This window comes from Amyelois transitella, chromosome 17 (assembly GCF_032362555.1).
Source record: "Amyelois transitella isolate CPQ chromosome 17, ilAmyTran1.1, whole genome shotgun sequence".
Lineage (NCBI taxonomy): Eukaryota > Metazoa > Arthropoda > Insecta > Lepidoptera > Pyralidae > Amyelois > Amyelois transitella.
The window spans coordinates 2,943,420-2,964,632 of NC_083520.1; the positions used below are offsets into that span (position 1 = coordinate 2,943,420).

Sequence of the window (21,213 nt, forward strand, 5' to 3'; positions counted from 1 at the left end):
CGATGTAAGATTCGGGTAAATTGACAAAAAAATAAAAAGCGAGTAATAATTTAAATAACTTTATGTATTTTATTACCTTGTGCAGTGGGTGTTGCTGATAGTGTCCAAATACTTCAAACACGATCGGCTGTGTCTTGATGTACTCGACGAACGACTTCGTCACAGGTACTGTGATCTGAAACAAGTCGTATACACATTGAATAGCTGTAAGGTGGTAGAGTAAAACCCTTGCTGCAGTCATCATATCTTTATTAAAATGCAGTACTCTATTTACAAGTTTCTTAATCATAATCAAATCAGTACTTACGATATTCATCAGAATTTAAACGAAAGAACGAATAATTTTTCAAAAAAACAAAAACTTATTTACATTTTGTACGTGGTAGAATCCAAGTGGCGTATTCTTTCCGGTATTCTTAACTGGCTCTGTGGAGAAAGCGTCCTCGTTTCGGTGCAAGAAACTGTAACAAAAACACGATATTTTTATACAAATATTTTATGCGACAATGTATAATTTTTGTCGGCTGACACAATAAAATTTAGAAACTATCAACATCTTAAGGCGGCCACATACATATTTCCTTCCTTCAGCTACGAGATAACGGAACTGTTTCCAGCGAGGCTAACTTAGCTCCGAGGCTAGACAAATGTTTTCACCGAAGCTAACTTACTTGAACTGGCAGAACACATCAGCGTAATCAGTGGCGATGCTGTGCGCTTGTAGAACTGTCACTCGGAACGTGAACTCGCGGCCTGGAGTCAGGTGTTCTGGCAACTCCTCGTCCTTCAGCTCCGAGGCTAGGGAACTGTCTCCGCGACCGCTGTCCGCGTCGCACTCGTTTACACCTAGTTCTGAAAAAAATATTGTATTAGAAAAAGTCTTAAATCAATAGTAACTCCTTGGAACTATTTATCTTTTTTACTTTTTCCACGTTCTATAATGCTTCAAAGCACGGGGTCAGGGAAATACAGAGTTTTTTTATTTAACTATCCCGGAAACCACATGGTATTAAATGTCTTATGCACTACAAAAAAACGGAAGAGTTTTTCATCTCTATTTTTTTTGGTCTTGTCGTTGCTACTCGTTGTCGCTATCAAGGGCATCAAATGTTAAAAACAGTTGCTATCAAAATCTATATTTTTTTTCTGAAAATTGGTCTTCGGTCATTTTACATTAATTTTAAAAATATTAAATTTAAGTTATATCTAATATTTGTCAAAAAGCTACAAACTACCTGAGCACTTAACTAACCCCCTTGAGGCTAGCCTCCCCTTTGAGGAACAGATTCTTATAGTCTTCCTAGAAATTACCTTCAATTTTAATGTTAGAATCCTGTCCATCAGCAATGCGGTCTTCCAAGTTGAGAGCGTTGTTCTTGTCCAGGCTGGAGAGGGCTCTCAATCGGGAGCGGGCTGGTGCCACGTCATCATCGAAAGATATCTTGGCGGATTGCTTCACGCCAGCGGCTGCTAGTTCAGCGTTGTCTGTTTCCAATGAGCATTATTGTTATTGATGAAAATCAAGTAAATGATCAACGCGGCACAAAAAGAACTGAACACAACCACGAACAAAGGTTCATTTAATTTTTAAAAAGTAACTGTTTTTTTTTATGTGTCAAATAGGAATAAACTTCTTACTGTGTGTAAAATATAGAACAAGAATTTTAGTCAGTAAATTTCAGTTTACAAATATAACTCCGAAAAATTTATATTAACCGAAGGAGTAATAACTTACTCTTGTCAGCGTCGATAACCGCTTGTACGGCCACCCTGAGGTAACCTTTCACGTCTCCTTTCTCGTTCACTATAGCGACCTTGTGAATGAGGGGAACCGGGTACAGCAGGTTCGACAGGTATACGAAGCTCCTGCAACAATTAATTTGCTTTAGCATAGAGTTATTAATAGAAACGTATAGACCGGGCGCTTAAGTCCCTGCCTTATCAGATATCTCTTTTAGTGATAAGGTCGAATTTCGCTGTTACATTTTTAATACATGATTGTGAATTTGCGATATTTATTGTGTGCAAAGACTTATTATATTGTATTGTATAACTCACCCCATTCCCTTGTTTAATAATAAGTACGCTTACAAACCAGTATGAGGTTACATAACAAAGTAATCCCATGATTCGGCTGGTATAACCGAAAGGTCATGGGTAGTGGTGGGTAAGGTCATTAACTCACCGTCCGACAAGACGGAACCACGGGAATCTATCGTAGAAGGGATCCCCGCCTGTCACCGACTCTACATTGTGGTCGGGCGAGGTGGGCGACAGTTCAGCCTCGTTGTGGTACATCTCTCGCATCAGCTCCAGGCGTTGTCTGTGAAGAAATTATTTAACTTTAGATTGTAGAATATACTTAAATGGTAGTTGATGGTCAAAATGCGCTGGCGAAGTTCAAATGTTTTTGCTTTTTAATTATCATTAAATATTTATTCTCTCTATTTAAGCATCACCAACATTTATGTATGTAAATATGTACCTATTTATTAATTTTGTAATTAACTTATTAATAGTATGGGATGACTCATATACCTACTCGTATTGTTACATGGAAATATCTCTACAAGTAATATACAGTCAGCGTATTTTGATCATATCTACTACTTATATCTAATTTATACTTTTATTTTTGACAAACACTGCAATTTCGCGTGTAAGCGAAGGCGCTTTCTTAGCAGAAAAATTTAAATAAAATAAAATAAAAAACTGCACAGAGACATTGAACTTCAAAAAAAACTAATCATGCTACAAACGTGTAAAAATTACAACAAAAGCAAACAAGTTATTTTTATTATCCACACAGTTTTGATAAATTCTGCTAAATAACGAGTAAATCAAACATTTGTCATATTTAGAATATTGCTACTTTTTGGATTTTTTGAACAATAAGTACACAATTTATACAGGTTGGAAATTGAAAGTTTAAAATTACAATACAGGATTAACATAACAAAAGTTTACAAGGGATACAAATTAATTTTGACATACATATGGCTACATGGCTAGTCGGTACAAATCTGATGCAAACAGTTAATGAAAAATTGTAAAAAGAAAAATTTTGTAACCATTCTAAAAGTGTACAGTTCAACAATATGTAATGTTTTAATTTTATGTTTAAATGACTTGAATAGAATAAAGGCATTGAATTTCTGTCTTATGAGATCTTAATATTCCGACTAACCGATGTATTAAGTTACAATTTCCTTCATTACACTGTTTTTTTTTACAGTGGAACTAATAATTTTGCTCATAACACTACAATTTTCAACAACAACGGGAATGAAGGTACTTTTGTGTTGATCATTCAATTGAGTGAATGAATGAATGTACGATTGCAAGCTTTTAGCGTGGAGCTTCGGCAGATGAAGCGACAAGTGCGGCGCGGGTCCTTGATGGTAAAGGGCAGAAACAAAACAGTAATACTATCGACCAATCATCACTTGCGTCAGATCCATAGCATAATAGGTACCCTTACAAACTGCCCTTTTTCGAGGGTTCTCGCACAAAGCACATTAGGTTTAAAAGTTGTAGGCTGACAATGCGAGCCAATATACCTTATTGGAATAGCAAGTGTGTAAGGTTTCTATTTATTTCGCTCCAATTATTAGCTACCGCTCTCTCTGCGACGACGATAACTTAAATTAAAAAACAATAATACAATTTAAATTTATAGAAAAATTCTTTGTAGCATGCCAGTCTGCTTTGTTTCTCTCCGAGCGAGCGAGGCGAACACAAACCTCGAAGGCAGCAGGTTGGCTAGAGACAATCGCGTCTGTTGCGCGCACGCAGATATACACTGCAGTAAGTCTGGCGAGGCCGGCGGCGCGGTGCCGTTTGCGGCGGCTGCCACCACCGCCGGTGGCGGCGCTAGTGTCAACGGCACCAATGGCTCGTCGTCCTCCGAGCATGCGTTCTCGTTCATGTTGTAAATCTGACGCATTAGCTCCAGACGGTGTCTATGAACAATATACCGCCATGTAGCCCTATGACCCTACGCCGTGATGACTTTTTCACTAGCGTGAGAACATGTGAGAGGGCACGCCATTTTGCCCACAGTAGAACAGCTATTTTCAAATAGTTGAGTGATTTTTACATATGTATAAATGTGTGTGTGTGTTTTCCTAGTGAAAACTGAGCATGCGCTATTGCGTATCCTCTCATTCTTTCGGTGTCGTGTTAAGCAAATGATGAGATTTGTAATGTTTTTGTTTATTGTCATGAATCTAATGTCTTAAAAATACTGAATGTAAATTAATAAAATACTGAAAGTAAAGTAAATTAACCATTCGATAATTTTCGAGAGAAAGTGTCTAACATCAAAAATATGCTATTATTTCTATTTTGGCAGTCTAATGAGCGTTCTAATCATTTGCTTGTAAAAGACGTATAAGTAAACAGTAAGTATAGGTAGAGCGGGTAATATAGAATGAAATAAATAAATAAATAAGCGCAAAAAAATGAAAGCTCTATGGAAGGTAAAACATGGCAACTAAACATTCCACCTAAAACATCATATAATCTAATACTTACCCTCCTATTTATACTTTAATATATATCTCAATTAAAATTACAGTTAAATATAAAGCAATGTTCAATTGGAAAGTTAAATTGAAATATACAGATATTTGCAATATGTATGTATATTGCTGATAGACATGGCTTAGCAAAATATATATTTTTTTAAATTTATTATACTTTCGAGTACACAAAATAAAAATTAAACAAATATATAACAAGGACAACAAATGCTAAGTAAAATAAAACAAAATAAGAGAAATGAGTGAGATGTCATAATATGCTGTATATGTATATTATGTAATACAGGATAATAAAATTAAATTGGAAAATATATGCTCATAAATAGAAATAAAATAATCATTATTAAAATGTGATCAGTTTTTATGAATTTAAATCACCATAAATACTTTAAATTTTATATCGATAAATTACGAGAAGATTTTTTTTAAAATAAAAATCTTGATTTTATTGAAATTCCATGACGAATAAAATCCTTAATTAACTCAATAAGTCTTGTAAAACAAGAGAAAATCTAATATTTTATTGTTTTCTTTATGAACTTTTTGTTAATCTTTAATTCTAAAAAAGAATGCGTAATCGAACTACTTTCAAATCGCCTGTACCTATCTACTTTTCGTTCTAATATTCCATTCAAATTTGGAAAACTTACCGGAGTTTTTCTAGCGTCCAATAATGCGTGGCGCCGTTCTTGGTGTCAGTGACCTCCACAGCGACTACAGTGGGGGCGCTGGGGCGGAATTCATCGTCAGCGTCCTCCCTTGGCGCCAGTTCATTGGGCAACGGCGAGTATGGAGTGTCCGTGAGGAGGGTGAATTGGAACTGGACCTTCTTGCGGAGTTCCACGGAGATCGCGTTCGCTTCCTGTTTTAGAGAGGTTTTAACTATTTATTTTCCCATAGGCTTTACTTTTGATTGCGCTAATTGAAAGTCCCGTTAATGACAAACGCCACATTTTAAGGCTTTACAGATTTTTGCACTAAGCGATCCTCCCGTCTTGATCTTCGCATCGTTTGCAAGTAATTCTAGACCATTTTAGATTATTGTTACACAATTAGCTATAAAAAGAATGTACATAACTGAGAAACAAGTTATTGGTACAGTCACACTGTTCTTGCACAGAAACCTGACCTTGTATATAGCCGCGGTAGGATTCCATCCCGTGCCTCAATGTGCGTTTTTTTATACATCCCACAAACTTACTTATGTAAAACTTATAATCACGTCATTTTCCTTACTAAGTAGGCAGACTATGCTAATAGTACCAACCTTGAGGAAGATCGCGTTGCCCCACAAATCGTCCCTGAGCGACGTGAACTGGTGGTACTTCCACTTGCGGAACGCCCACGCGGCCAGCCCCACCTCCCGCGCGGACCAACACTCTGTCTCAAACAGGGGATTCACTACGCATAAACATACCGAACGCATAGTTACTATGGGTCATTTGAAAAAAAAAAGGATTATATCTATGAAAAAGTATAATAGAGTGCGTAATTATTAGTTTTTAACACTGATCGTGAGCAATTTCGCGAAATTTGTACTTCAAGTTTGCAAAAACAAACAAATGTCTGACATTTGCTGAAATTAAATGAACTGGCATTTTAAACTATGTTTTACAATACAGAGCTTTAACAACTTTCGAAATTTAAATTGAAAATTTTAAACGTTAAAATTTTTATCAACAGATAATAATAGCAGCGACAAACAGATCTCATGTAGGTTATCTGATTTATTTGGCCTATAGGAGTCAAGAATATGAAGGGTTTATAAACAAATGAAAATAGATACAATACAATGCATGTAAAACATACCGAATATATCCTCATCATTGTGGAAATCTTCAGGCGTGTAGGAGCTGTACATGGACATAGTCACGCTTTGCTCCTCCACTTGACGTTGCAGAGCGTCGATGCGGGCCTCGTAGTTCTTGAAATACAACAAATAATATAATGATATAATGATTCATATATCACGCCTTTATTTTATATACAAGTCTCGAAAAGACTCTCAGGGCGACGTGCATCTGGACGCTTCATGACGGATTGTGATAGCTAGATTACTAGCCCGTCGCCTTAAAGGGGTAAGACCACAAAATGCGTGGGAAAACAGCTTTACAAGTTGCGGGCATTAGCTTTGCTTCCGAAAATAATTAAAAAATCTGCAGTAATAAGTAAGAGAACTCATCTTTATTGAGGGCAAAAAGTGTATTGTCCCCTTTAGTATTCCTTATGGGATATGCGATAAATCGGAATATTATAATAATTTGAAGAAGATAAGTCTCGCCTCACCTTCCTCTGTTCTTCAAACTGCTGATCGGCATGTTCCTTCTCCCTACGGAACTGTTCTTCCAAGGCCAGCAGCCGCTTCTGCATCTCCGCCTTGAGGTCAATGCCCTGCTTCTCTAGTAGCTCGCATTGGGCGAAGTCCCAGTCCACGTTTTCGGTGTTGTTTACTGGTAAATAAAATTAAAAGATATGATAAACCTGGAAAATTAGGACCGAACTTTGTCATGGGATTTTAAAACCGATCATTCTAAATTTAACTGGCTGAATAGCCAAGATGGCGAAATAGTTACTAAATGACTATATGAATAGTAAATAAATGACAGAACTATTATTGTGGCCGAATAGTAGACTTAAATCACATAACAAATATTGTAATCATTTCTACTTGACAAATAGAAGAATCACTTAATGAATCACCCGGAACCCAGTCTTTAGGATCACATCTGTGAGAAACCTAACATTTACCTTCAGAACTCTCAGTGTCGCTGGTGGCGGCGGTGTCGGCCACCTCGTTGTTGAGAACGGAAGGCTCGCGTCTTTGTCCGGGGTGCGTGAACCGGAACACGTGGTTCTTGCCCAGAATCACCCGGGAACCAGTCTTTAGAATCACCGGCTCAGTCACCTGGCGGAAAATATTTTTTTTACTGCAGAACTGTTTTATTTTTACTATGCGGTATATTTATAATGCGAAAGCTTAGGACTCTGCTGTTGAATCTTTTTCCAGCCTTGTACGACGCTTGTCCTTAGCTTCGGTGCCTGCCTTAATTTAGCAACCTTTCCTTTGCAACCCTTACTTCGGGTATACCTTCACTTTACTAACCGTTTATACGTATGCATAATTTAAAAACTAGCGCAAGTACTTTGGGCTGACTCAGTTAAGTTTCCCTTTAATCATACATTTAGACAGCCTATGACTAGACTAATAAGCAAGTTACATACCAAAACCATCCTTCCCCTTTGAAACACACAGGCATACGTACACTGTTTAAAATAAATGACACCCACCTCTCTACCATTGACATACACGAGGGCCGTGCGATGCGGGATCAAACAGATAACGCCATCTGTGTTCTCGAAGATGCAGTGTTCGCTCAGAATGTGTGACCCCGACAACTGGATGTCTTGAGGTACGTTGGCTTCTGAGGTCCCAAGGCGAGTGATGCCTGATGGAAAATTGATAAAAAAATTTGCTTATATTAAAAAGAAAATGTGATACGTGTGCAAAAAATGTAATCTGTGTTCTCCAGGAGTCAATACTCTCTCAGTATGAGAGCCCGATAAGTGAATGTCTTGGGTACATAATCTTTTGACGTTCAAATGTGAGTAAGTAAAAACATATCTTTTTAAGTTACTTCAGCACTTAACTATTAAAAGGGAAATCGCAACCTTCAACTTTGAGATAGATTGGATTTCTCATCAGGTTGACCAGATACGAGATCTTCGACAAGCACATGCGAATCTTTATTCTCTGTTTTTAGACCTTTATAGAAAAGACTAGAAAACAATCATCCCTGATGTACCTAGTAAATGACCTAGTAAATGAGATTGGGGTATGACTTCAGATCGACAAGATGAGTAGTTTTCTTTGATAAGACAGTACACCTACAGTGATCCCCTATTTCACACCTTTCTCATACACATCTGAAAGTAACTCACCGTCTTTAATGTAGTATATGAGACACTCGGATAGATTGGGGTCCTCGTTCAGGTTGACCAAATGAGGAGTTTTCTTCGGCGAGTACACGCCCACAGTGATCCCCTCCTTCACGGCCACGCCCATTTCCGCGAAAACAGCCTCGCGCTGCACGCGGATTTGCTCTGTGCGCTTGAGTTTCTCCTCCCATGTCTCATTGAGTTCTAAAAGAAAAAAAAAGGTTTTTAAACAAAAGATATGATTTGCTCTATGCACTTCAGTTTCATCTCCCATGTCTCATTGAGTTCTAAAAGAAAAATGTTTTTTTTTTTAATATAAATTCACAAGGACATATCCAATCTTAACCTAGATCGTAACCTGGCGTTTGTCCCGGTTGCTTCCTGACCTATGACATCTGACGAGCACCTATGATCACGATCTAGAAGTAGTGAGAACACTAAGCGATACGGGTTCCAGCAGAATTCCGTGACATCCAGAGGAACCTGTCCTAGCTGGATCAAGTAGAGGTTACCTCAGTGTTAGCTATTTTGGCCACGTGACGCGTCTTGATTTCTTTATGGAACGCCTAGTGATACACGGTAGGGTGGATGAGATCAGGTCTCAGTCTCAGGGAGATCTCTGCACTGGACTTATCATATAAAAGTCCAAACCAATCGAAACCTCTCGATCAATAAAAATGTCCACCAAACATGTTCGTAACAAGTGGCGAGAAACAATACTGCGCGCGCGCCTCCAAACAACAGGCATTCGATGCTTATGACAGCAGTCGTGCTCGGGCATGAGTTAAAGTACGAATCTTACCAGCAATGAGTTTCTCTGAAGCCTGCAGCTGGTCGACCGCCTCCTCGGCTATGGTGGTGGCCGCTCGGGACAACTTGGGAGATAAGACTTCGGCTTCACTCTTCTTGCGGACAGGGGACGCGTTCTCATCGGCTGTTGTTGAAAATAACATGTTAAATATTAGTTGCGAAAAAAAAGAGGACGGATTTTTTTAACATATCTTTAAAACCCCACAAAACGAATATTCATGAATTTTTTTAATTGTAAGAAGAGTTAACGAACAAAATAGCAAGATTTTTTACAGAGTCTTCATTTACAATGATTTTACTAACATACGTATTCATTATGAAAAAAATTTAATATGTGATCTTCGAATTATCTCATATTTTTCATACATTATTAAAAGATAAAGATATTTTTTTACTATTAGTAAATTGTTAGTTACAATAATATATTTTTGCATTGCATGTTGCATTCCAGCCCATTTTACGTGTAGTTGGTTTGTTCAGTATTCTTGATCCCACCACCAAAAGATTAATTAATTTAAACCACCAACGCCCAGATACAAATAATACGAAATTAAAATACCTACAATAAATTTCGTGTCACGTTTAGAACACAAAGTGACAGGCATCAACTTTATTGCTACATTTTGTTAAAATAAGGGGGAAAATATACGATAGCGGATATCACTAAAATAGACATTGAGAGTTAATGTATAGAGTCGACACAAATATTGTAAAACATGCAGGCCGTTGAAGCTATCAAGCTATTTTACTGCACAAAATAACAGTACGTTCGCTGCCCTAGCTTACCGTATTTTTTTTTATTATTTTAAAGCCAATGTGTGTTTGGGAGCGAACGGAAGTAAATATTGACACGGTTACCGAATGTTCAAACGCTTTTACAGCAAGTTGTAAGTCTGTAAAGCTATTGACGAGCTTTTATAAGATAAGCCCACCCTGGTTCTTTGGTTGATCTATTTATAAAGCTTAAGAGAGTTGAATAAATTGTTTCTCACCATTGTAATATAATATAGCCTCTAAGCACAGAATGTGTTAAAGACAGCAAATAAGCCATACATTTATGCCGTGAAAGAAATCCAAATTACCATGTTAGCCTGCCGGTCTAAAACGGATTACCTATTAGCAATTTATGAGTGTTAGGGAACTATCATCGTTTGAACATTCAAATTTTTCACTGAGCATATCATCAGCATAAATACGAAAGATACAGACAACGTTTTATACAAACAAATATATTTATTTTTATTTTTGCACATTGTTATGTATATTATATTATTTGTGTGAATAAAAAATGCATTTTGCTTATCTTTGTTTAAAGTAAGACACAACTGACTTTTGAGATGCTCAGCTAAGGATATATGTAGATACAAAGATAACAAGAACGCCAAATAAGGCGAATTAACCAATATTTGCCAATACCACGGTCAGTATCCGATATCGTCTGTATTTAAGGAAATCACTTGACGTTCTTGTAAATTTAACATTTCATATTATACAAGTATAATACACATACATATTTCGTATTAATATATACCCAACCCTCTATAGCCAGACACCAATACAATAATATAAGCGCATATAGTACGTATTTATGATACTTATGTATGACTTTCCTTCACAATAAACAGACCATGTGAAGTGAATAAGATATAATATTCATCTATACCTACGAACGCCACAAGCTCTGGACAAGGGTGCAAATAAATTGCTCACTTTTTATTTTGTGAGGGGCTGCCAGAGAAATTTCCAAATGTTACCATCAAAATTTTGTTTTTGACATCTGGCAACCCTAATCAAGATGGAGGCCAAGCGTACAGGTGGGGTGTACAGTAGGGTGGAGCGTCATAGTATGAAAAAAATTTTTTTTTGTTTAATCGAAATGGAACTATAACCGAAAGTTGTGTCTATATATAGAGCTTCTAAATACGAAATATTTTTCCAATTGGTTGATTAGAAATACTGCCCCAAGTAGCTTAAAGTTGTAAGTATTTTAAAAATTCGTGTGTTTTTCTACCTTTTTTATTTCAGTGAGATTTATATTTTTTCTAATTCAAAATATTTAATTACTGTACGTACAGATCAGTCTGTCGATGTGATTACCTAGAACAGCACTATTACCCCCCCCGCAACCCCCGCAATCACCCTAGTTACTAGCGAAAAAAATAGGTAAAATCAGTGCGCGTCTGCCGTTGCACGTAGACAGATGTGCTGCAAATTTAATTTAAAATGTCGTCTATTCTTCGTAGTGATTTGCAGTGCCCTTTGTTTGGTCATGGACGTGATTTATTATTGAATGTTTTACCTACTCATGAAGATATTATACTGTGTTATACTTGGCTGAGTCGAGGTAAGCAGAAACAGTATCGAAACCTGGCCACTGACACTTATAAAGAGCTTACAGATAAATTGTTAATAGTGTGGCAGTCAGCATCAATACCTACTATTGATAATCGCTCAATAATAAAAAGGATTAAAGCCTATCATAACAAGTATCGGAATTTACTCAAACCTTACAAGTCGAGAAAAAGCGTCAAGTCATATCAAGCGCGTCTTGAGGTTTTTAAAAAAGAAGCACATTTTTTATTTGACATAGCGGCATGTAAATGTGAAAACTTCAGTTTATGCAAATGTCCTAAAGAATCCAAAGTTCCTATTTTAGAAAGACCGTTTTTGATTGACCAACGTACCGAGCGCAAAATGAGTATCGGCAATATCGATTCAAAAACTTCTGCACAAAACGCAAAAAGATTATTGAGAAAGCAACTAGAAGCAACCGAGCCGGGTCATTCTGCTGCGAAACCAAATATTATACAGATAGAGTCTTCACCGGACATCTCTACATCTTCTATCGAGACTAGCGATGAGATAAATCTAGACGTGATCCTGCACCCATCGGAACCCTCGATGTTACTGTCTCAAAAACGTAATAATATGTCTCTGTCTACTGTTGCGCGGACGGTTGACCGATACGGAGTCTCTGATAGAGCTGCAGCAGCCATAGTATCGGCGGCATTTCAAGACGCCGGTCTAATAACAGAAGAAAGCTCTTCTAACATAGTTGATCGTAGTAAAATCAGACGAGCTCGTGACCTGCAGCGACAAACATTAATTGACGAGTCTAACTTACAACACGACAACTCAACGTTTGGTTTATACTTTGATGGCCGCAAAGACAAAACTTTGACAATGATAGATTCTTTAAGAAGAAAAATAGTCATGGAGGAACATATTAGTTTAGTCAAGGAACCGAACTCAGAATACATGGGACACATTGCGTTAAAATCCGGGCGAGCGACAGTTGTGTGTAGTGAAATAATGTACTTTTTACGTAAAAAGAACGTAGATTTTGACAATATGGTTGTGATTGGTTGTGATGGTACGGCAGTCAATACAGGAGCAAAAGGAGGAGCGATATGTTGTATAGAAAAAAGTTTGCAAAAACCGTTACAGTGGTTTATATGCCAATTACACGCCAATGAACTTTCGTTGCGTCATTTGTTTGAGAAACTGGATGGTCCTACTACTGGGCCTCGAAGCTTTATAGGACCAATAGGAAAAGATCTGAAAGATTGTGAATTGCGGCCTTTAGTATCCTATAAAGCAATCAATTGCATACTAGAAAATATTTCTAACACAAAAGATTTAAGCTCGGATCAACTCTATCTTTATGACATTTGTAGCGCTATTAATTCCGGCCATTGTAGTCAAAGTTTATCCAAAAAGAATCCTGGCAAGGTAGTTCATTCCAGGTGGCTTACGATGGCGAACAGACTACTTAGATTATATGTCTCGACCACAACTCCTACAGAAAACCTGATGCATCTAGTAATATTTATTTTAAAAGTTTACGCTCCAATGTGGTTTTCCATCAAAACGAAACCAACTTGTAATTACGGTGCGAAACATTTGCATAAAACCATTGCTCTGTCGAGGTACCTTCCCGAGCACCTAAGAAATGTAGTAGATCCGGTCATACAACGGAATGGCTTCTTTGGTCATACAGAGAACATTTTATTGGCTATGTTGGCAGACGAAAGAAGAAATGTGAGAGTTTTATCACTGCGCAAAATCCTAAAGGCACGAAATTCAATTGTAACGGGCGTAAGGGAGTTCAGAGTTCCCCAACTTAATTTTAGTGCTAAAGACTATATTGACCTTGTCGTCTGGAATGATGTGGCTGTCACCGAGCCTCCAATTTTAAAAAACATAAGTACTAGCACTATCCTAGAGTGTATTGAAACACCAGAAAAAATTGATGATTTTATACTGCCACTTTTAAAAAGGTACCCTTGTCACACTCAAGGTACTGAAAGGTGTGTGAAAATAGTAACAGAGGCTTCTGCTGCTGTATGTGGTCAGATCAGGAGAGATGGTTTCATAAGAACCCGCCTTCTATCTCGAAAAATAATGCCAGTTTTCGAAACTAAAAAAGATTACAAAACGCATTGATTTCACATTTTTTTATACTATGTAACTGTAAAGTAAATTTTCATAAATTGCCATTTTTAGTGATATATTATTATTATTACTTAAGTTCTGATAGTTAATAAGTAAATAAACGTTTTATAATAAACTTACCGTTTTATTTGACTACTTACAGCAAACTTAAAATATTGTCTAAAAAGTGTACTATTTCGTAATTGCGGGGAGCTTGGGGCAGTATTTCCAAAAACAAATCAAGAAATTTAATTATACAGTTTTAAATCTAATCACAAGTAACAACTTTTGGCACTAGTACCATTTCCAAATTCGAAAAAAAAAAATAACGCTCCACCCTAGTGTACAGATGCAAAATGCGCAAGCCTCTTTATTCAATTTACTTACTGGCAGGTTCTTTCTTTTCATAAACGACTCTACCATCTGGTCCTAGTTCGTGTTGGTTTTGGAAACAAAAGTTAAGTTTTAGTATTAGGAAATAGAAATAAACGTTGTGGCGTTTCAACTAGCTTGGTAACCACTATGCACACACTCACAAGACGGTCTATTGGGTCACATGACGACTAAACATCCTAGACATAGGGCACAACGCAATCTTTTTGCCCAGGCCGACAGATCAATTGATTTTTTATTTCTCCTATTTACACCTTAAGGCTCGTTTAACACGTCATCAAATTGTACTCATCGAACCGTTTGAACAACAAACAAACGCATCTATATTTCTTTATCATGCATAAACAAACATTGAAAATAAACTAAGACATATTTAAAAATGGACATAAGCTATCCGTTTCACTATTTAACTCTTAAATAAAGGACGTGATTATCGCGATTTTTTCGGATTTCATTTACATGTTCATCTCACCGATTGAAGTGTCGGCCATTACGGCTGGGTAACATTAAGGTTTTAAATTGGTAACATACCTTCTTCGACCTCGATGCCTTCAGCCTTGAGCAGCTCTCGTAATTTGAGGATCTCCTCTTTGAGTTCGCGTATGAGTTTCGCATTGGCGTCCTCGTTGACCACGGCTTTGCAGACTATCTGCTTGGCGCGGTCGGCATATCTGTCACAATAGATTCTATTGGACCTTTGCACATTTATACCATAATTCAGACAGTGTAGGTATAGTCAATTATGGAATCAGGACCTCATGACCATTAGAGAATCAATTAATATGCTCTTAAGTTATCCCTTTGGTCTAAATGTTAACATGTGTTTACAGACTAAGGTATTGCTTTGTCATGTCTCATATAGTGGCTTCTTATAAATTAACTTAAAACAATAAATTCTAAAGGACTACATATAAGTGCTTTTGTCTTTAATGTTCCCAAGGAGAAGATAAAATACCAAATTCAACTCCCGAAATGACATGACCATTCTTTTAACCATAATGTGGTCAAACTGTATTTCGTCTTCTTCTTCCTCCTAGCGTTTACCCAAATTTTATTTTTTAAAGTATAAAAAATAAAATAAATATAAAATATTATCGAGGAATGGGTTTATAATTTTACCTGAGTGTACTAAGCGTCTCATCAAAGTTGATGTCAGCTGGCGATATGGCAGCTATCATGGCGGTCTTGGAGTTCCCGCCGAGGTTCTCCCGAAGTAGCCACGTCAGGACAGAGTCACGATACGGGATGAAGTCTGCCTTCTTCGACTTCTTGCTCTTTGAAGCCTTGTTAATGATTAAAAATAACATCAATAAAATGATTATGAACAATATTTTGATTTATGATGTGCTCTTAAGCGACCTTGTGATACCAACGGACAGAAGGATTTCAGCGTTTTCGTTTTATAGGTAACAGAAATTTGTGATAATGCTCATAACTAAACTGAGACTTCGATCACAAACGTTGATAAACCATATGTCTTATCTTCCCTCTCCCTTTAACTTTTAAGATAACGGAAGTGGTAGAAAGAAAGGGTAGGAAAAACATATGCATATTCAAGGTTTGTAAATAAGGAGGCTGATGATATATCAATGCAAGGCAGGGAAGTATTTCAGCGTTTGTATTTTAGGCAAAAAGAAAAAAAAAACAATTGAAAAACTGAAATGTAACGAATTTTAATGATTACAAAAAAATGGGTGTCTTCAAAAAGGTGTAAATGAAAAGCCTTTGAAAATACGAACTGAACTTACCGACTAGATATTTTTCCAAATATAAGAAAGGCAGTGAAAATAAGTGGTCAAACATGAGTTGAAATCATAGCCAGTTACATGGTCAAAAGATGAAAAGAAGAAAAGTGAATGTATGTTAAAATGATATTAATAAAGTAGTATTGTTTGTAAAAATTTTTTGTGAAGATTTCAGTAGGTGATGATTTGTATTATGGCGTAAAATCGTGATATGTACAAATATGTCTTACTGTATAAGTGTTAAAGTATATTAACATAAGAGTGAAACCAAACTGGCGACAGATTGATTGAAAAAATTCAATATACAATGTTGTGTTGTGGGTGTTTATAGCTGCGTGTATTTTTTGTAAAATATATTGACAAAATATAATTAATTAAAAAAACATATGTTAAGGGAGAAAAAGTAAAGGTACTCGTATCCTTTATAAAAACAATTAGAAATGTTCTTACCGATATTAAAAAAAATAACACAATATAACAAACACCATATGACCATAAACTATGATTTATTCCAAACCTAAAATAAGGTAAGTTGAAATCTTAAAAAAATATCCTTACAACTTATATTTCAATATCTAAAACTGTTGAGTGATATCTTGATCAAAAATTCCAACCAATTTAACTGTCAATGAAGTTCTTTTGTTTCAAATGTATGTCAGAGAATGCCATATGGCATTAAGCATTCATCCCATTTAAAGTTCATTTTTAAAAGTAATAAAGTATAAATAAGTAACTTACGATCTCAGCGAGTGCCGATATGACCTTCCCGAGCGTGGTGAGAGACTTGTTGATGTTGGCGCCCTCTTTAAGGCGAGTGCCCTTCGCGCCCGTGGAGTCTGCGCGCTCGGACCCCGCCAAATCCACGAGGGATATTTTTGACACCTATAAATATAAATGGGAATATGTAACTTGTCATTAATTAAATTGGTCAGTTGAATGGGTAATTTGCCATGATGCAAAGGGGTAAGGTTCGATTGCAAAGGTTGCGTAGGTCAGATGGGAGTCAATAGCGTAAAAACCTAACTTGGCTAATCTATGATTATGGTTCAAAGGTGCAACCCGGACTCCTCCCCAAGAAGAAAAAAGAATTTAATTGGGTATCTATTTTTGTTACTTCTGCACCGTGTGCAACGGTAAACATTGGACTCCTGCGCAGGTAGAACGCGACTGGTAGAAACGTCAGAACGATGATGATTTGCTTATTTTCGTAGTCATCCTCCGATATTAGGCCGAACCTTTGCCCGTACGATTATCACCTACATTTCCTTTCAATACCTTTGATTTTTGTTTTTAAACTCCCTTTTTTTGTTATTAAATCACCGATATACCTTTTCGGAGGTCAAATTGGTAGTGACGTCATGGCGCTGCTGGGTGAAGAATATAGTGAAGACCGCGTGCGAGCGTGACGACGTCTCATTCATGTTAGTAGCAGCCACCGTCCTGCAGGGAAGAAAAAGAAGTAATATTATTCACAGACAGTTGATTTATCACATATAGTCTAAATTTAGTCAAAAACTAATTTGACTAAATTTAGTCAAAAATTAATTTGACTACATTTAGTCAAAAATTAATTTGACTAAATTTAGTCAAAAATTAATGTGACTAAATTTAGTAAAAAAATAATTTGACTAAATTTAGTCTAAAATTGATCTTTAAAATTAACCTGTCGTTTACATCTGATAATGACGATGCTTACCTGGCCTTATTGCCCTCGTCGATAAGATCATTGATGTCTTGGAAGGAGGTGACAGCCAACTTGCTGAGGTCTTCCACATAGGGTCCCAGGGCCGGATGTTCGCGCACTCGGAGGTTCCCCTTGTTCTTAGGGTTCAGCAGATCGCGGACCCGTTCGCAGTATATCTCCATATAGGATACTTCCACCTAACGGATTATTACAGCATTAACATAAGAAAAAGGCAAAGTTTTAAAGGTTAATAATAATTTTTAAACCTATCTTAAGACAAGGAATAGAAGCCAACATGACGATCAACTATCGAAGGCAGATTTTCTTTACATTATCTTCTCATTTTATTAGCAAATCTACAGGATATACATGTTATAAATTTGCAAGAATAATGATATCTTGATATCAAAAGGTCTGGTCTAGAAATCGACTTGCATGAAGAGAGTTATGAATGTGTACGAAGCGAAAGAAGTATGCAGGGATCGTGGCAAGTGGAGGGATGTGGTATCTGCCTACCCCTTCGGGAAAGAGGCGTGATTTGTGTATATATGTATGTATGATATCTTACCGAATATTTGAGGTCATCAGAGGTGGTCTGCCTGATCCTTCGGAACAGGTCTTTACAGATCTGCGGTATGATGCCCTCCTGGCCCTCTTCCCCGCGGCCCATCATCGTGTAGGACTTTCCCGCGCCGGTCTGCCCGTACGCGAATATGCATATGTTGTACCCTGTATCAAATAAGAGGGTTAGATGTCATACTAAAATGTTGAAATGCCATATGGCTTTAACTCCCAACTTGGTAGAGGTACAATCGCCCGCAGTGGAAATTTAATACACACATACATATATTCACGTCTATATCCCTTGCGGCGTAGACAGAGTCAACAGTCTTGAAAAGACTGATTGGCCACGCTCATGTATGTATTATTCAGATTTCTGTTGTCCGTTACCCAATCACGCATAACAGCGGTAATGGTACACAAACGCATAAATAACGAGGTATGTAGTTTTGTATGTAACACGTGAATCGTTATATTATTACCTTTGTTTCATAATCAACTTCATTAATTCATGTTATGACTCGGCTAAGTAAGTAGTTTCGCTTATATCTTTTGTTGTAACTGTGCACTATAATTTTTAATTGCTCATTTATTTAATTTTAATTTGGCGGTATTTGATAATCTTTGAATTCATGACGGTTCTCCTGGGAATTTGGAAATACTCCATGATTATCAAGGTGTAAATTAAATTTTAGCCTAAATCTTTTCAATAGCTGTGAGTTGATAAATATGTACATACATATAATCACGTCTATGTCCCTTGCGAGATAACAGAGCCAACAGTCTTGAGAACTTGAAAAAACTTACCATCAAAAGCATGTTGAAGCATCTCCTCTCCGATGTCCTTATACACCATAACTTGGGAGGAGAATTCTGGATCATTTGGCTGTCAACAAAACAAATGACATTTAGAAGAAATGTTAAAATTTAGACAAGGGTTACACGATCAGTTTACCATCAGTTCAGTTCATCAATTTGGTCCGTCAGATTGATACCAGAATGAGGGAACAAAAACACAGTTACACGCTCAGTCTAAGACTGACAGCAGACTGATAAAACTTACGTTAGACAAGACTGACGCAAAACTGATCGTGTAACTCTCGTCTTATTACTTTGTATAGTGGTCTAAAAAATTAACTCCTGTAACGAAATTAATGCCCGAATTATTTTCCTGCGAGATACTTAACAATCATGTTTATTAATGAGAAGGGTTAAATTTATATTAGGCTAATCTACAACTATTATTTAATCAATGGCGCGACTGCCAGATGGCGCCAATATCATAACAAAATATAACAATAATCCATGGAATTAAAGTAAGATATACCATAAAATCTAATTCTGCAACGTCGTTGCCGAATTAATTTTAATACCATTAGGACTCCCTATCATCATTGGAATTGCAAATGGAGTCAAAGCTTTTTGCTTTTAGGTTAATTTAAGCAAATCACTTGTTGGTTCTGTTCACTTTTAGTAAGATTTTTCAAGAAGTATCTGGGAGAAAAAATATGACATTTTCACCGATTGTAACTACGTCTGAGTTGTGTTATAACTTTTGATTCGTTTTTTTTTTTGGGTAAGTTAGATAGTTTACCACTTATTGACAACTTGTGGTTGCCTGGAAAAAAATGCATAATGCTATAAGGCCGACTTTTGTACATTACCTTAACATAAGCTTAGGATAAATTTGTTTAATTTTACGTGCAATATCTATCTTAATTACACCTTTAAATTTAGTTTGGCGGGAATAAAACATGATCGTATTAATTTTCATAATTACACCGTAAAATAAATTGTAGATATATAAACCCCTTTATTGATAACCCAAATGGAAACCAAAACCACAAATGTCCGTGGTTTGTAATAGACGGCACGTGTCTAACTTAAACACAAAACCGATTGGCAATGTGCGGTGACAGCGCTGCGGCAGATGGAGCTCACACAGAAACCGCAACTAGTATTGCAATTACATATTGGCAATATGTTTGCAGAAATATAACAGCTATTGGACAAAATATAAGGTTTTAATTTGAAAATTTCATAAAAAGATAAAATTTGAAGCAACTATAAAAAAGCTACCGTTTTCTTGGACAAAGAACTAAAAACTACCTTTTGTCTTAAAATATCAATTAAAGTTATCAGGTCATCAGGTGGTGGTTCTTTTCTTTTCCCTTCTTTCCAAAAGGAATTGTGAAAAGCTGCATTGATTGTGTCTTGTCAACACATAATGAAAATTTAATTGATAAATGTGTGAGTTACATAGTGTTTGGAAAACTCTTAAACTTTTTCATACTGAAACCATAGATATAGTAGACCTATAATCTGATAATCGCACGCGGCTAATTCCAATATGGCGTCGGTCCAAAACGGTGCGATTGGCGGGAAATCTTATTACCTCAGCCCATCAGTGAAGCGGCGTCGGTCATCGATCGATTTTGCTGTGATGAATATGGCTTTATTTTGCTCATAACAAAATTAGATTAGGCTGTTATGGTTGTTCAATAATTTACCTTTACAAACTCAAAGCAAAATGACACTTAAATTTTATCTCATTTTTCCACTATGAAACTATCTTACTTCTAATTAGCATATATTTTTTTGTTAAATCTTGCCTCATAACTTCTCGAAACATGAAAATTAAAAATCACCAGGTATCCATACATATAATAAATAGTTTTATACGGCAGTGGCTTACTTCTAAAAAAATGCTTGATCACTCACAGAGCAATATCGCCGGCGCTGCGTAGAGCGTCCATACAGCGCTCTGTGATACAGACTTCCCGTCAAGAAAGTCAATTTAGCCGCTGCATCGTTGTTTGAGGAAGTTGATGCAAAACCAATAATGACAGACAGACTTCCATTACGAACCCTCCCTGGGGTAAAAGGGGACTCGAGACACCGGCAAGTAATTTTCCGTTTCATATTAGAAATAGTTGAGTACAGACTTTTGTTATGTTTATGTTCCTGGAGCAAGATTATCCTGCCTTTTCTATGAGTATACCTGCTAAGAGGTAGTTGTATAGATACCGATTTCATTTTTATGTTGTCAGAGCAAGATTTCGCTGTTTTATAGACTTCATTTCAACTTGCATAAAACTAATTGTTG

At 36.6% G+C, this 21,213-nt stretch overlaps 1 protein-coding gene across 5 annotated transcripts in view; it reads right to left on the reverse strand.

The window, feature by feature from the left end:
* The window catches only part of LOC106143420 (kinesin-like protein unc-104), an 84,653-nt gene that overhangs the window by 12,450 nt on the left and 50,990 nt on the right, over positions 1-21,213 (reverse strand). For 3 of the 5 annotated variants that reach the window (XM_060948761.1, XM_060948762.1, XM_060948763.1), the window contains 22 exons: positions 18,915-18,993; positions 18,115-18,275; positions 17,559-17,743; positions 17,191-17,302; positions 16,601-16,744; positions 15,237-15,400; positions 14,649-14,788; positions 14,112-14,153; positions 9,283-9,414; positions 8,484-8,684; positions 7,833-7,990; positions 7,293-7,449; positions 6,831-6,994; positions 6,354-6,468; positions 5,812-5,945; positions 5,195-5,406; positions 2,186-2,323; positions 1,736-1,866; positions 1,312-1,485; positions 672-852; positions 371-461; positions 77-175 (listed from right to left, as the gene is read on the reverse strand). In XM_060948761.1, the coding sequence (XP_060804744.1) occupies positions 77-175; positions 371-461; positions 672-852; positions 1,312-1,485; positions 1,736-1,866; positions 2,186-2,323; positions 5,195-5,406; positions 5,812-5,945; positions 6,354-6,468; positions 6,831-6,994; positions 7,293-7,449; positions 7,833-7,990; positions 8,484-8,684; positions 9,283-9,414; positions 14,112-14,153; positions 14,649-14,788; positions 15,237-15,400; positions 16,601-16,744; positions 17,191-17,302; positions 17,559-17,743; positions 18,115-18,275; positions 18,915-18,993 (3,114 nt within the window). The remainder of the gene's footprint in view (positions 1-76; positions 176-370; positions 462-671; positions 853-1,311; positions 1,486-1,735; positions 1,867-2,185; positions 2,324-5,194; positions 5,407-5,811; positions 5,946-6,353; positions 6,469-6,830; positions 6,995-7,292; positions 7,450-7,832; positions 7,991-8,483; positions 8,685-9,282; positions 9,415-14,111; positions 14,154-14,648; positions 14,789-15,236; positions 15,401-16,600; positions 16,745-17,190; positions 17,303-17,558; positions 17,744-18,114; positions 18,276-18,914; positions 18,994-21,213) is intronic. The other 2 variants (XM_060948764.1, XM_013345498.2) reach the window with 2 other exon arrangements.